The 14414-nt window shown below is 40.0% G+C and overlaps 2 protein-coding genes across 5 annotated transcripts in view; both read left to right on the forward strand.

Moving 5' to 3' along the window:
• thada (THADA armadillo repeat containing) overlaps nt 1-8941 on the forward strand; it is a 130611-nt gene extending 121670 nt beyond the window's left edge. For all 4 annotated transcript variants that reach the window (XM_067387007.1, XM_067387008.1, XM_067387009.1 and 1 more), the window contains 2 exons: nt 6971-7140; nt 8552-8941. In XM_067387007.1, the coding sequence (XP_067243108.1) occupies nt 6971-7140; nt 8552-8881 (500 nt within the window). In that variant the 3' untranslated portion in view covers nt 8882-8941. The remainder of the gene's footprint in view (nt 1-6970; nt 7141-8551) is intronic.
• Nucleotides 8942-10476: 1535 nt separating this feature from the next.
• On the forward strand, nt 10477-13787 carry LOC137020880 (mRNA decay activator protein ZFP36L2-like). Its single transcript, XM_067387013.1, has 2 exons — nt 10477-10768; nt 10948-13787. Exons 1-2 carry the CDS (start codon nt 10676-10678, stop codon nt 12091-12093), a joined length of 1239 nt encoding a protein of 412 aa, XP_067243114.1. The 5' UTR covers nt 10477-10675; the 3' UTR covers nt 12094-13787.
• The last annotated feature ends 627 nt before the right edge of the window (nt 13788-14414 follow it).

The following is a 14414-nucleotide window of genomic DNA, read 5'->3' on the forward strand; positions in this document are numbered from 1 at the left end:
TACCACTCCCTCCGAAATACTCAATGGGCTCAGATTGGTTAGCTGGCCCAGTGTATTGTGATTCGCTGAAGCATCCGGAATCGCCACACCCCTTACCATTAGTTGTCACATGCTTCAGTGGAAATGTAAATAATGCCATCCATATTATCAAATTGAGCCCGAATCAGACCCATATAGCAGTAATGATGAAAAGGGTCAAGCAGAACCTCTGCAAGCACGGTTTATTTGTTTGTATTTGTGTCATAGTGTTTAGATATGCTGTCAATTTTAAATGTTACTGCTGTTTGTTAGCTTTTAATATACGGTTTTATCCTAATTAAAGCTTTACTGTAGCCGAATACATGACTGAGTAGTAGCATTTTTTTTAAAAGTAGCATTTAATTTATAGCATAAACACCTGTTTGTCTATGAACATAGAAGTTTGTTGGTGTTTGTTGGCATTTGTTGAAGTATGTAATATAATTTAGCTAACTGGCTAGCGAAGCAAAAATGTGTTGGTCTTTGCTTACTTCCCTGATGCAACCAAAAAATAGCAACAGAACTATACTTTTAAAAAAACATATACAAACAATAAAACGTACGTACAGTTAAGGGCCCATAAACAGCAGTTTCTGATTTTAAAGTGAGAACTGCTTGCCTTGGTGCAAATCCACTATTGAACTTGTGTAGATTCTGGAAGCTGTCTTCAGCGTCGCATCCAGTGTAGACAGTGTTTTTTTTTTTTTAGTCTATGGTATTGACAATATCACTGATTATTATAATGGGTTCTATTATCTTTAGACGCGTCACATCGCACCGCTCGCGTCTAGTCAACTCTTCCATTCCCACATGCTGCACCACATGGCCTTGCCCACTTTGTTGCATGTTCCCAGGGGCAGGGTTGCAGGATTTATGATGTCACCAACCCGGGAAGAAGCTCGTTGTAGTCCAAACCGGACGTTTTTGTAGGCATTGAACTGCCATAACTTTAAAAGACAATATCTCAGTTTGCATTGAACTTTAAGCGCTGTAACTTTGCAGATACTGTTTATGCTCAAGCAGCAACATTACGCACTAACTAAAGTTAAAAAAGTGAAATCACAATGAACCACCCCTTTAATAATATAACTTATATTACACATTTTTCAGTTTTACTCAAATTAGGGTGATGAAAAAATTAGTACACCCCACAACAAAAACTACTACATCTAGTACTTTGTATGGCCTCCATGATTTTTAATGACATCACCAAGCCTTCTAGGCATGGAATGATCAAGTTAGTGGCATTTTGCTAAATCTTTTTCCATTCTTCAAGAATGACCTCTTTTAGAGACTGGATGTTGGATGGAGAGTGATGATCAACTTGTCTCTTCAGAATTCCCCATAGGTGTTCGATTTGGTTCAAATCAGGAGCCACTGAATCACTTTCACACTGTTCTTCTTCAGAAATCCAACAGATGTGTGTTTAGGATCATTGTCATGTTAGAAAAGTGCATGATGACCAAGGGCATGGAGTGATGGTAGCATCTTCTCTTTCAGTATAGAGCAGTACATCTGTGAATTCACAATGCCATCAATGAAATGCAGCTCCCTGACACCAGCAGCCCCACATAAGGACACTACCACCACCATGTTTCACTGTAGGCACCATGAATTTTTCTTTGTATTCCTCACCTCTGCGACACCATACAGTTTTGAAGGCATCAGTTCCAAAAACATTTATCTTGGTCTCATCACTCCAGAGTATAGAGTCCCAGTAGTCTTCATCTTTGTCAGCATGGGCCCTGGCAAACTCTAGGCGGGCTTTTTTTTGTGCCTGTGCTTTAGGAGAGGCTTCTTTCATGGACGGCATCCATTCATGCCATTCGTCTGCAGTGTACGCCGTATTGTGTCACAGGAAATAGTCACCCCAGTTTGGCTTTCTACTTCTTTATATAACTGCAGTGAACTTGCATGCAACCCTTCTCATCAGAAGATGCTCCATTCGAGGTGTTAGACAACCTGGATGTCTCTGTGAGATGGTTGCAGTTCCATCTTTTTATAAGTTTTTGTACCCCTTTTGCTACAGTATTCTGACTGATAAGTAAAGCTTGGCTGATATTCTTGTAGCCTTCACCTTTCTGGTGTAAAGAAATTATTTTCTTTCTCATGTCTTGTGACATTTCTCTTCCATGTGGTGCCATTGCTGACAGCATGAAATGGGAAGGGGTTTTAACACCCTTTTATACTCAACTGTCTGCTGGACACCTGTGTAATGAATAATTAGACTCACCTGTGGTTGAATTCTTGTTAAATTAGACATTTGTAGTCTAAAATTTAGCTTTGCTGCAGAGACTTTGTGAGGTGTACTCATTTTTGCATCATCCTAATTTGAGTAAAACTGAAAAATGTGTAATCCAATTAATATTATTAACCATACTTTCATGTTATAAGTTAAACAAATGTTATATTAAACTTAATCTTGTAAACATTTTGGAAATTGTTTTTGTGTTCATTGAGATATTGTTTAAAATGTTACTTTTCAAAGGGGGGTGTACTCATTTACGCAGAGCACTGTAAGTCTGCAGTGCAATTAGGGTACATTTTATCTTCTACTTTTTTTCATCTTCCAGGCAAAAATCACATTCCGATCACTTGGAAATAATACACATACTTACTCAACTAGCTCCTGGATTTGATTTCAAACTCTGCAGCATAGCTCAGCTTATCATTAAGGGTTTGTTTGAATCCCTATACCAGGAACAATTAATAATGTTGCATTAATGTAATATTGTTGTCATCATAATGTGAATGCTATTTTTTTTTTCCAACTAGTGTATCATTTCACTTTGCCATATTCAAACATGAAGTGTTATTACTGTTAATACATGTAAATTGCGATGTTTTCCCCCCATGTTATATCCAAGTACAGCATCAGCTCTACCCATTTGAAAAGTTTTAAACATTTGTTTCTCGCATTATTTCTGTTGGTATTGTTCTTGGCCATCTGGTTTCATTTTGAGGATGTTCTTACCTAAGCTCATGTCTAACTCCAGTGTTGTGCATGTAATGTCTTTAGCAGTTGATGCGTCATAGTCATTCATGTAATGGATTACAAGTAGAGGTCTGAACTGATCCGTGGATCATTTATCCATTAAACATGTAGTGTCCAAATGTAGCTCAAGAGTGCTCAATCATTAAAGCAGAGGTCTTTGGCAGTAATAGTTTAGGCATATTGGCCCTAACACTCATCTTAGCTTGTTGGTAGAACTCAACCAATACATTCTGGAAGTAAAATGTGTATGTTTGGCAACAGTTCTTTTAACCCTTATTGATGGAGTGTGTAGTTTTTCATTTCTTAAACAACCATGTAGGAAGACGTATCATGCCCATATTCCAGGATGACAAAGCCAATAAATGAATGTGATGTTATTTCCATCAATTTTTGGTCAAGATCTTGTATTGACAATGCAAGACAATGCAAGCACTCTGTAAAGTCTACTCCATAACATCCCAAAAACTTTCAATTAATTTAAGGTCTGGACTCAGAGGTGCCAATTCATGTGTGAGAATGATTCTTCATGCTCCCCTCCCAACCATTCCTTCACAATTTGAGCCTGATTAATCTTGACATTGTCATCCTGGAATATGGCCATGATGTGTCTTCCTACATGGTTGTTTAAGAAATGAAAAGCTACACACTCCATCTATCAGAGTTAAAAGAACTGTTTCCAAACATATAACATGCTAGAAACATAATCACTGCAATAATTATCCAAATCTCAATCCAGTGCTCTTAAGCATTTGCCTACATTTGCTCTGGATGGATGGATGGATGGATGGATGGATGGATGGATGGATGGATGGATGGATGGATGGATGGATGGATGGATGGATGGATGGATGGATGGATGGATGGATGGATGGATGGATGGATGGATGGGGCATTCACAGTCTATTGACACAGGAAGAATTCTAAGCATTGTGAGGTACCACATACGCTGCAGTCTTTTTCCCGTCAGTCTTAGGGTCATGTGACCATGTGCCTGGCCTTTTAATCAGCAGACACCTGGGTGATACAGTAACACTCCTGTTAGACAGGTTAGGCTGATGTAAAGGACACTAAAGAGCTCTAGCAGACTTCTCAATTTTGGCATAAATGTGTCAGATGATATCTGTCTCCAGAGCTACACCTGATATTGCTAAATACCCAGAGCCATAATCTCAAAAGTAAGCTGCACTGCACTATTCGCATTATTATTATTATTAATACCATTATATTTCTGCGGTTTTTCAGGATTTAAATTACTGAAAAACCAGTATGTTTCGAATATTAATGGTCGAGCTGATTATCAGTCTGTCTGTAGTTTGAACATATGAGAATTCTTGCCTGGGTTTGTTTGGGTAAGAGCCTCCTCTAATTCGTTGGTTCTCATAGATCTCTGAAGGAAGTTAGAGCTGTAAACACGTGTGTGTTTTTGCACCTTGACACCACTCTCGCCCACACTAATGGTTCCTGCCCACAGACTTCTTGCACCTTGTTCTGGGTATGTGTCCAAATATGTACATGCATGTGTGAGAGAGAATGCACGGATACACGTGGTCATTCCCACATGCACTCAAATCTCTACCTACTTACAAGCTTTTTTTCATCAATGTAACATCTGATTTACATTGATAAGTGATGTGTATATAGAGTCTAAATTAAAGGAAATAGTTCACCCAGAAATTAAATTCTGTATTCATTTACTCATCTTCATGTCTTTCCAAACCTGTATGACTTGATTCTGTGAAACAGAAAAGCCTGGCATATGGCTTCTGAGGACTTTTTGTCACATGTATATTTTTATGGTTGACAGCGCCAATCTTGATTCACTTTCATTATATTGAAAAGACCAGCCAAAATATTGTTCAGAAAGTAAAATTTTGTGTTCCACCTGAAAAAAGAAAGTCATGTAGGTTTGGATAAACAACAGGGTGAGTAAATTTATTTTGGGGTCTCAGTTTAGTAATTTGGTTCTGAAAAGCATTTATTAGGAGAGTGGGAGAAAGCGCACCGAGACCCCAGGTGCATCATGGGTAAGCTGGAACCAGAGGAGTTTGTCTTATTCATCCAGCCCGTCTTCCCGCTCGCCCACCACCCCTCCTTCCCTCACGCCCGACACCCGACACTAGCCCAGCTGCGCTTACTCACATCCCAGATTTGCCACACACTAAAGCTCTTCTTGCTCTCATTATTCAGAAAGTTTTTTAATTAGTTCCAGTTCCACGACTCCCACAGATCGATTACGGGAATGAAACTGCCCTCCTCTCCCTTCTGGAATCCCAGCACAACTGTGTGTGCCTAGACGCAAACCGGCTGGGCGAACTACCCCAAAACACCTCACAAACATTTCTGCTGTTACATCTACAGCCAAGGTCTAGAAGCTTATTTGCGTTAATTTAAAGGGATCGTTCAGAGAAATTAAAATTCTGTTTTTTTCTCACCCTTGTGTTGTTTTCAACCTGTATGACTTATTGTTCTGTGGAACACAAAGATATTTTGAGAAATGTCTCAGTCTTTGTATGTTATGTCCACAGAAAATAAAGGACAGCTTTGCACCTTATCTACCACTAAAAGATGCATATTAGTACCTTATAGTAATATGTACCCTTAAGAGATGAATATGAACCTTTTAGATATAAATGGACAAAGTTGTCCATTTGAGAATCTGTTGTACCTCTAAAGCTACAATTTGTTTTAACAGTGTGCATTTTCATTTTCAGCCTTTAAAATTTGAATTTATAGACAGTTCTACAAATTGTTCTCAAACTGCAGATACACATCAGAGGTGATCCTAAAGAAAAACAACACTCTCTTTCACAGATACGAAGAGAACATCCTGTTGAGTAAGCACTGAAGAGATTGAGAAATCTTTTTTTTTTTTTTTCTTTTTTTTTTTTTCTGTGCTAAACCACAGAAAAAAGGAATGGAAAGAGCTTGAGTTTCCTATTATTTCTTAATGTCTGGGTGTCAGTTATTTGTTCGGCCCTGGAAGGCATCCAGCACCAAAGCCTATATGCATGAAAAGCACCTCTGACATCAGACTCCGGTAAAGCAAGAGATGGGCGTCCCAACTCATCACCTAGAGAAAGGACCATGTCATCCTCTGAGTCTACACAATCAACATATTTCCATGTTCTAGTAATGTCAGCTCATGGCACTCTACTTAAGTTTGCATTGGAAAGCCGATCCATTCATTCTTGTGCAGCGGTTGTTTTCCTAGAGTTCTGTTGGGGGAGGGGTGGGTGGGCAGCCTTTAAAGTGTTGCTTTGCTCTCTTTCTTTTGGTTTTGACTGGCAATTCCTTGTGACTTTTGAAGTCACCTAAGTCATTTGCATGTCATCTTCTGGTTAGGAAGGGGGGTAGTGGAGGGAAACCGGAGTTTTCTGCATTAGATTTCTCACGTTACTGCTTTGAAGCATGAACAGCTGGGGTCGTTAAAGCCAAAGGGAGGTCGATGGCCGTCGGTATTGTTGTGTTTTCTCACTTCCCTTATCTTACGTCTATATCTATTCTTAGATTCAACTTCCCGATCGTTGAGTCAGAAATGACCTTGAATGCCTGTGCACATATGGCATGTTGTGGTTTCCAATGTTCACGTTTTGCTTGTGAGTTATAGTTTTGTTTCTCTCAAATGGGTTCCATGCCAGGGGAAGATGGAAATGTGCTGTCTAGAGAACAAAAAGAGAGTAAGGCATCAATCTCAGGCTATTGCTTTACATCCAACGCTCTGGCAAATCTCAGATTGGGAGCAGATTTCATTGTGGCAAGGCACCACCTCCACTGCATGAACCCAGCAATGCCTTGGAGACTAAAGAAACCAGACTAAGATTGACATCGCTCATTAAATTGATCTATTTAAATTTTCCATACGTGTGTTCCAGAATCATTCATTTTGCTAAATCCTGTTACATCATGGAATATTTGTCAGACTTCATTTTGACTTTTTATGTTCTGCCACATTTCTAGGTGTTGCCACGGGTGCCGTCTCTCCACCGGTTGCCCTGGAGATGGGGGTGGGTCTTTTGTGCCAGCTGTTCCAGATGTGGGACCATGTGGCTGCTGGTGTGGTGAACTTGATAGAATGGCTCCTGGGAGATGAACAATTGGATACAAATTCTGAGGAATCACCAGACTTGGTAAGAACCAATTTTCCTGTTTTTGTGTAATTTTTCAATGCATCACTTTATTGTTTGTGTTTAGGGGCTTTTTAAACTTCGGCTCACAACTTGCCCCCATTAGTGTCAAAATCAGGACACAAAATCATGCAATCCATTATTGATGAGAGTTAAAATCGTCACCTAAGAAATGGAAAAAAAAAAAAGTGCAGAATATACTAGGTATTTTTAACATAAGAAAGGCTACTGCCATTTTTAACATGAACGTACAATCCTTCTTGTGTCAGTGGCTTCCAGTTATTTTAGATGTACAAAAACAGCCCGTTATGTTCCTTGATGCTGCAAACCGGTATTGGTTGTCATATTATATTAATTCATTATTGTATTCATAAACACACTGGTTTGTAGCACTTTTTTTTTTTTAAGCGTTTACTGCACTTTCTTGTTCCAATAGCAGCAAATGAATTGCAAGTCTCACACATTCACAGAAAATAGCTTACTTTTGTGTTAAAAAATGAGGATAAATAAGTGCAACTATGCCCGTCCACTTTTTCAGTGGCGCATTTTTCCCGTTCATTTTTCCCCATAGGGATTTTTAAAAAGTCTTTGTTAAACAGTTTTAAGCCATGAGCAAAACCAACCAGCTATAAGATGAATCACAACATTACAAATTTTAATTTGAAGTAAAAAGGTATTTGAAATTCTGACAAAAAGACTAAGATACAAGATTGTACACAACAGCTTTAAAGGGACATTTCATTGGATCATTTTTTTTTGGGGGGGGTGATTTACTCAACTTTAAAGCCATGCGTTGGGACAGAGGTCACGTTTCCGCCATAAATCAGTGCATACAGCCGTTGTCGGAAGCCAGTTTTTAAAGTTTTAAATATGGATATTTTTCTTACAAAAACCCATTGCTTCGATTAAGAAGGCCTTTATTAACCCATTTGAGCCGTGTGGATTACTTTTATGATGGATGGATGCACTTTTTTTTTGGGCTTCAAAATCTCAAGCCCCATTTACTACCATTATAAAGCTTGGAAGAGCCAGATTGTGTTTAATATAGTCATATACATCTAGGATGGCTTGAGGGTGAGTAAATCATAAACTTAATAATTTTCATTTTTGGGTTAACTATCCCTTTAATGAGGGAAAGAACTACAATGCCATGAAGCACTGCATATGTGGGCAGACATGTAGGTTTTCACCAAGACTTCCGCTACTAAGCATTTATATATTAACACCCTAAAAATTACCCAGAACACCATACCCACATAACAAAGAACTAAAAGCCTCTCAGAACACCTTAGCAACTGCATAGCCAGCCCTGGCAGCACCCTGGCTTTTTGGTGCCAACCACTGCTCACATTGTCTTTAGAAAATCTAGTTTAAAAATGTAGGTTGTTCTTCTAATTATCTTCTTTTTGTCCAGGATGAAGAGTTCCTCTTTGAGAAGGGAGATCTTAACCTGTGGGCAGAGCCTTTGTTGTGGGCACGGATGTTTCACGGACACCTCTCTGCCCTCTTAAGAGTGGCATATTTACCTGGTGTAAGCACCACAGAGCTGGACCGACTATCAGCCATTGCAAACAGCAATTTCCTCATCGCTCAGTGTTCAATGAAAGCCCTTCCTGCGCTGCCCCAGTTTTCAGCCACCATCGAGTATGCCAAGATAACACTGCGGAAAGAGAGAACATCACTCGCTCAGAATCTTCTAGATAGACTTTCGTTTTTCTTAGATGACTGTGAAAGATACAAGTAAAAAGTGTTGTGCATTAGGAATCTATTTTAATCTCACAGTGGTTTTCCGGTTTGCTTGTGGGCATGACCACATCTTTCTTTAATTTAAATAGTTATAACGTTTATTTGAATGTGGGTTTACTTTTGTACAATGTGTGTTTGTGAGACTGAGAATCTGAGAGGTTTTACTTTTTTCCAGCTGTCTTTCAATGTCACATTTTCACACATGGTGGTATTTGAGCAAATTGTATTTAATGCACAGCTTAACTTTGTTTTTAGTAAAATGAATTGTTTGTTTGCTCCTGTGTATGTTATGCAATTAGTCTGTGTGTTTGGTAAGTAGACAGCTGGGCTGCCTTCAGGGACTGTAGTAGCAATGTTCCCCTTTTACTGTAAAATGATGTAATGTTTTGGAATGTCAGCAGCCTATTCCTCCCACACACATGGGGTGGGTAAAATCATACATACCGTTCCCCTCACCAGGATCAGGTTTTGTTTTTTCATTAATGTATAGATGTGCTTTGCTGAAACCATGACAATGGAATTGAAAGAGCACTGCTGAGATATGCAATAAGATCTGGAAGAGGGGGGAAAGCACATCAGCCACTGTGAAGTGAATAATGTTTTTTACTGTTTTTAATTTTTTTTCGCATGTAGGTGGCGCCCAAGGCTTTCTTTACGACGATAAGCATTGAGACCGTTAGGAGGCAGTATTGTATAGTTTTTATTAAAGCTGAGAAACGTGTTTCTTGGAGGATTTGATTTTCACTTTGTTACAAAGCAGCTTGCTAAAGGTTCTTATTGTCTGCATTTTCTGTTTTGAATAAAGGACACACTGCTAAAGTAATGCATAATAATCAAATGTATATGTATATATGCAGTTCCAGGCTAAACTGCTAAACTGCACTTTATTTATACAGAGAAAGAAATGAGCAGGGGAAAGGTTTGTCACGTGCAGATAAGCGTCATGGTTTCTCGCTCCATGCATCAGATCTGGCACAACTTCAAAGTTTGGCCTCTCGGCCTAGATTACGCAATCGCACTAAACATTTCCTGATATAAGAGCGACCAGTCTCACACTGCAGGCGCGCAAATGAATTTTGTGCACGCAAAGTGTAAACAGTCAACAACACTGTGCGTGTGCATGTATGATATTCTTATAAGACACTTCCATTAATTCCCCACCCCCCTCTGTTATAAATTACATGAAATATTTTGTTATATATTTAATACTTATTATGCATTATAAATATATTAAATACAAAAAAAAATGACTTGATAAATTCGTGAACAAACTATTAACACAGTTGTACGATAATTTTCTGTGGTAGTATGTATATATTCGAGTATTTATTTGCTGTTTTAGGAGTTCACTGCACTAAACGCTAAAATTATGTATAAAAACAACCTTGTACGTTGAGCTCTGTCTGAGCAGTGCTGTAAAAGAGTGTGCACTGCATGAGGGGTGCAAAACGCAACCAATGAGATCCTGAGTCCTGGCGACACTTGAAAAGCAGGGCGTAACTTTGAGGCAACTTTCGCAGTAAGTTTGAGAGCTCCTCCTCTTTACGCGCTGTCCCCAAGCTTATATGTGCGGGATAGTAAAGCAGACTCTTTACTGTTCTTGTTCGGCACTGCACGGTGGGAGAAGACTTAAAAACAAAAACACGCAACTAGGAACTCAGCCTTCCTTCTCCGAGTTTCAGACCACATCTGAGACTAGCATTTTTTGTATTATTCCGTATCTCTTGCACAAAGCCAGAGCCAGTGACAAACTATAAGCCTTTGCATTCAAAGGATCCAGGTCGGTCCTCAAATGAGAGATCATCTGCGACTATCTTCTTCCGAAGAAACAGAAATGTCTGCAACCATCCTATCCACTTTCTACGACATCGACATGCTGTACAAGGTACTTTTGCTACTTTAACTTGCATCCTATCTCTGCTGGGGCTTTACTAAGACGTTTCGAGAAGTTTTGGCTGTATAAACCACTCCATGCATGGCTGAAACGAGTACATACAACGTTTTGCAATTACTGTGCATTGATTTTAACTTTGTTTCTCTTCTTTCCACCTCTCTGCACAACAGGAGAAGAGCCTCAACATGAACGCCATTCACATTAACAGCATGCTGGATAAGAAAGCAGTCGGGGCCCCGGTAACGACCTCCAGCAACAGCAGTTGCACTAACAACTGCAACTCGTACGCGTCAGGATTCTTCCGTCGAAACTCCGCCAGCAACATGGAGTCCATGACGAACGGCAACAAGTACCCCGCCAGTTCTTACAGCAACATGAAGGAGAACGCCATAATGAATAAGGAGAACAAGTTTCGCGACCGCGCCTACAGCGAGAACGGCGAGCGCAGTCAGCAGCAGCTGCAAGTCCTGCAGCAGAAACCGGGCTCGCAGATCAACTCCACCCGCTACAAGACGGAGCTCTGCAGGCCATTCGAGGAAAACGGCGCATGCAAATACGGCGAAAAGTGTCAGTTCGCGCACGGCTACCACGAGCTGAGAAGCCTGTCTCGCCACCCAAAGTACAAAACCGAGCCCTGTCGCACTTTCCACACCATCGGCTTCTGTCCGTATGGCCCGCGCTGCCACTTCATCCATAATGCCGACGAACGCAGACCAGCGCCGACCAACACCAACAGCATGCATGTAGAGTCCACCAAGCCCACCAGGGGAGAGCCGGTGTGCGGCTACGGGCAGCACCAGCAGGCGGCGGGAGCCTTCAGGGACCGACCAAAACTCCACCACAGCCTTAGCTTCTCGGGTTTCTCCAGCCACCACGAACTCGACTCGCCCCTTCTCGAAAGCCCTACGTCCCGCACTCCCCCACCGCCTTCCTCCAATAGTTCCTCCAGCGCCACTAACTTCTACGAAGACGTTCTTTCATCGAGTCGCTGCCTTGGGAACAGTGCCTTCTCTTTCCCCGGCCAAGACCTCAAAACCCTGCTCGCACCGCTGGCCGTGCACACGCACAACGGTTACTATGGGAACCTTCAGGTTAACATGGGCGACGGCCTCGGCCACTTGCAGTCCCTCCACCGCCTGTCGGAGTCGCCGGTGTTCGACTCGCCCCCCAGCCCGCCTGACAGCATCTCGGACCGGGAGAGCTACGCTAGCGGCTCGCTCAGCTCGTCTGGAAGTCTCAGCGGCTCTGAGTCTCCCAGTCTGGACGGCGGGAGACGTTTGCCAATCTTCAGCAGGCTGTCGATTTCCGATGATTAATCCGCTTTTATAGTGAATTGTGGTGGATTTTTTTTTTCTCGCGACCCTCCCGATAGATATGCAATTCAGCAATAGACATTAATATCGAGGGAGATGGATTTGTTTGTCAGACGGTTGACATGGCATTAGTCTGTTTGAACTGCTTGAAGGCATTCCACCAGTGCAGTTTGTTGCATTCTCTTGGTCTTTTTGGACCAACTACTTTCCAGATTTGTACAAAAGACTTGTTTTTTGAACGTGAAAGACAGAGCGGTTTCAGATTTTCCTTCTTCCTTGCCAAGAATATGCCTTGACAAAAAGTATACTAGTTTTGAAAGTATGTACTTCCATTCCAAATGTTTATCCAGTTTCGCGGCGCCACCCAGTGGTTTGGTTGGTTTGTTCAGTTTGAAACTTTCGTTTGGCTTGTTGGGAAATCACTGCTGATGGTTGAGTATATCTATTTTTTTTAGCTGATTTGTGTGATTACATAGCAGTGCATAACTGGCTATGAACTATTTAACTTATTTATTTTATCTTGTGAAAAGTATAGGCTACATTTGTTAATTGTGTCCATACTGTATTTATCGAGTATGATGAAGCAATAGATCTATATTCTTTTATGTTTAAATTAAGATCGCCATTATTAATCTACATAAAGTGGAGTGTATGTTCTTTTCACAGTAATATATATTTTTGTTTGGTCTCTCTTTTTTTTTTTTTTTTTCTTTTTTTTTTTTTTTTGTAACTTCACTTTATTTTATTGTAAATGAGTAAAAAAAATTAATTTAAGAGATTGTATGTGATATTTATTTCATTAATTTTGTTTCCTTGTTTACGTTCATTAAAAAAAGTTTGTGTGATTTGCTTGTTTGTTGGGATGTTACTTTTTGGAAGGGCTTTGTTTTTGTTTTGGAGAATTGTTAGACAAGTCCCTTTTTAGGTAGATATGTATGTAGAATGTATAAACTGTTTGGCAGAGGACCGTCCAAACGTGTACTAGCCTTAGATTTTCATTAAAATCAGATTTCAAAGATCCCAAGTACATTGGTTAACCAAAAAGTATTTTCTTTTTTATATACATATATACATACATATATGTAAAAACGCACAACAGCCACGTGCGTGAGAATGTAGCAGTCAAGTGCCCCAGTATTACTGCCTAGTGCCTGTGGGGATTCACCATCTTACATTGCCTTATGATTAACCAAATAAAGTATTTTCATACATGTTATTGTTTTACAACAAGAGGAAATGAATGTAGTTTGTAATTTATATTTCTTGGAAGGTTGTTACCACTTATCAAAGGAGAGAAACAGAGGCTTAGAACAGCAATCTTGAGTTTTTTTGTTTTGTTTTTTCTATTTCCTGTTCCCTGCATTGTTTTCCCTTTTTATTTGTTCTCTTGCTTTCCTATGATATGGTAATGGTCTGAATCTTCCAAACTTGCTGGATGGGGAAGAGTTTGAACACATTTCATTTGTACATAGTAGGTACAGGGGATTCGCACTATGTACCTTTTTTGACTACTTTATCAGAAGTAAAGCTTTTTGAATGTAATAAAAAAAAAGACAAAAAGAACAGGATTTGTAACATTTGTTTTTTTTTTCGGGAGTCAGTTCACTACAAATTGCGTGTGAGACTGTTAACTTTGTACTGTACATTTTTGTAGTTCTCCCAATAAAATAATTTTGGAAAAAAAAAAAAAAAACGAACATTGGAATCTAGTCCATGTGGTTTTCATTGAAACACTGGAGCTGTTTTGCAAGTCATACTTGTGTATTAGTTCTTAAAGTCACACACAAGCCATTTCTATTCTTGTTTTTTCCCCCTGAAAACAGTCTCTCTTGACTCACATGAACCTTGACAGCTTCTGCATGCTGAGGTTGAGTCTAACCGCAGTGGTCTGCACTCTGTCTGCATGTTTAGCTGCCTGTGACGGGAGTTATGGGGGTTGCCCCAACCTAGTAGTTTTGTTCTTCGTGGCTGACAAGGCTGAACTCATCTGCAGTGTCAACTTGCTCAATGGATATTCCAAACAATACATGATTCATGACAGTTTGCTTGCTTTGGTTATTTGATAGTATTAGCAAAACACAATGTTCACTTAAATAAAGAGAAGAAAATGACTGGTCCCTCATAAAAAAGGATGTGAACTTTTAGTACGGTGCCATTCACATATTGCTCACCATTCATAAATGGCCATGACGCACACTCGTACGGTCTGAGATGTGGCACAGATTGCTGCCTGTAGTACACAACAGACATTGCAGGGCATTCATCCAACCTTGATTTGGTTTAGTCATTCAAAGTTGTTTGTTTTTGCCAGTATTTAATAAAAA

The sequence above is a fragment of the Chanodichthys erythropterus genome, chromosome 5 (assembly GCF_024489055.1).
Source record: "Chanodichthys erythropterus isolate Z2021 chromosome 5, ASM2448905v1, whole genome shotgun sequence".
In the NCBI taxonomy this organism is placed as follows: Eukaryota; Metazoa; Chordata; class Actinopteri; order Cypriniformes; family Xenocyprididae; genus Chanodichthys; species Chanodichthys erythropterus.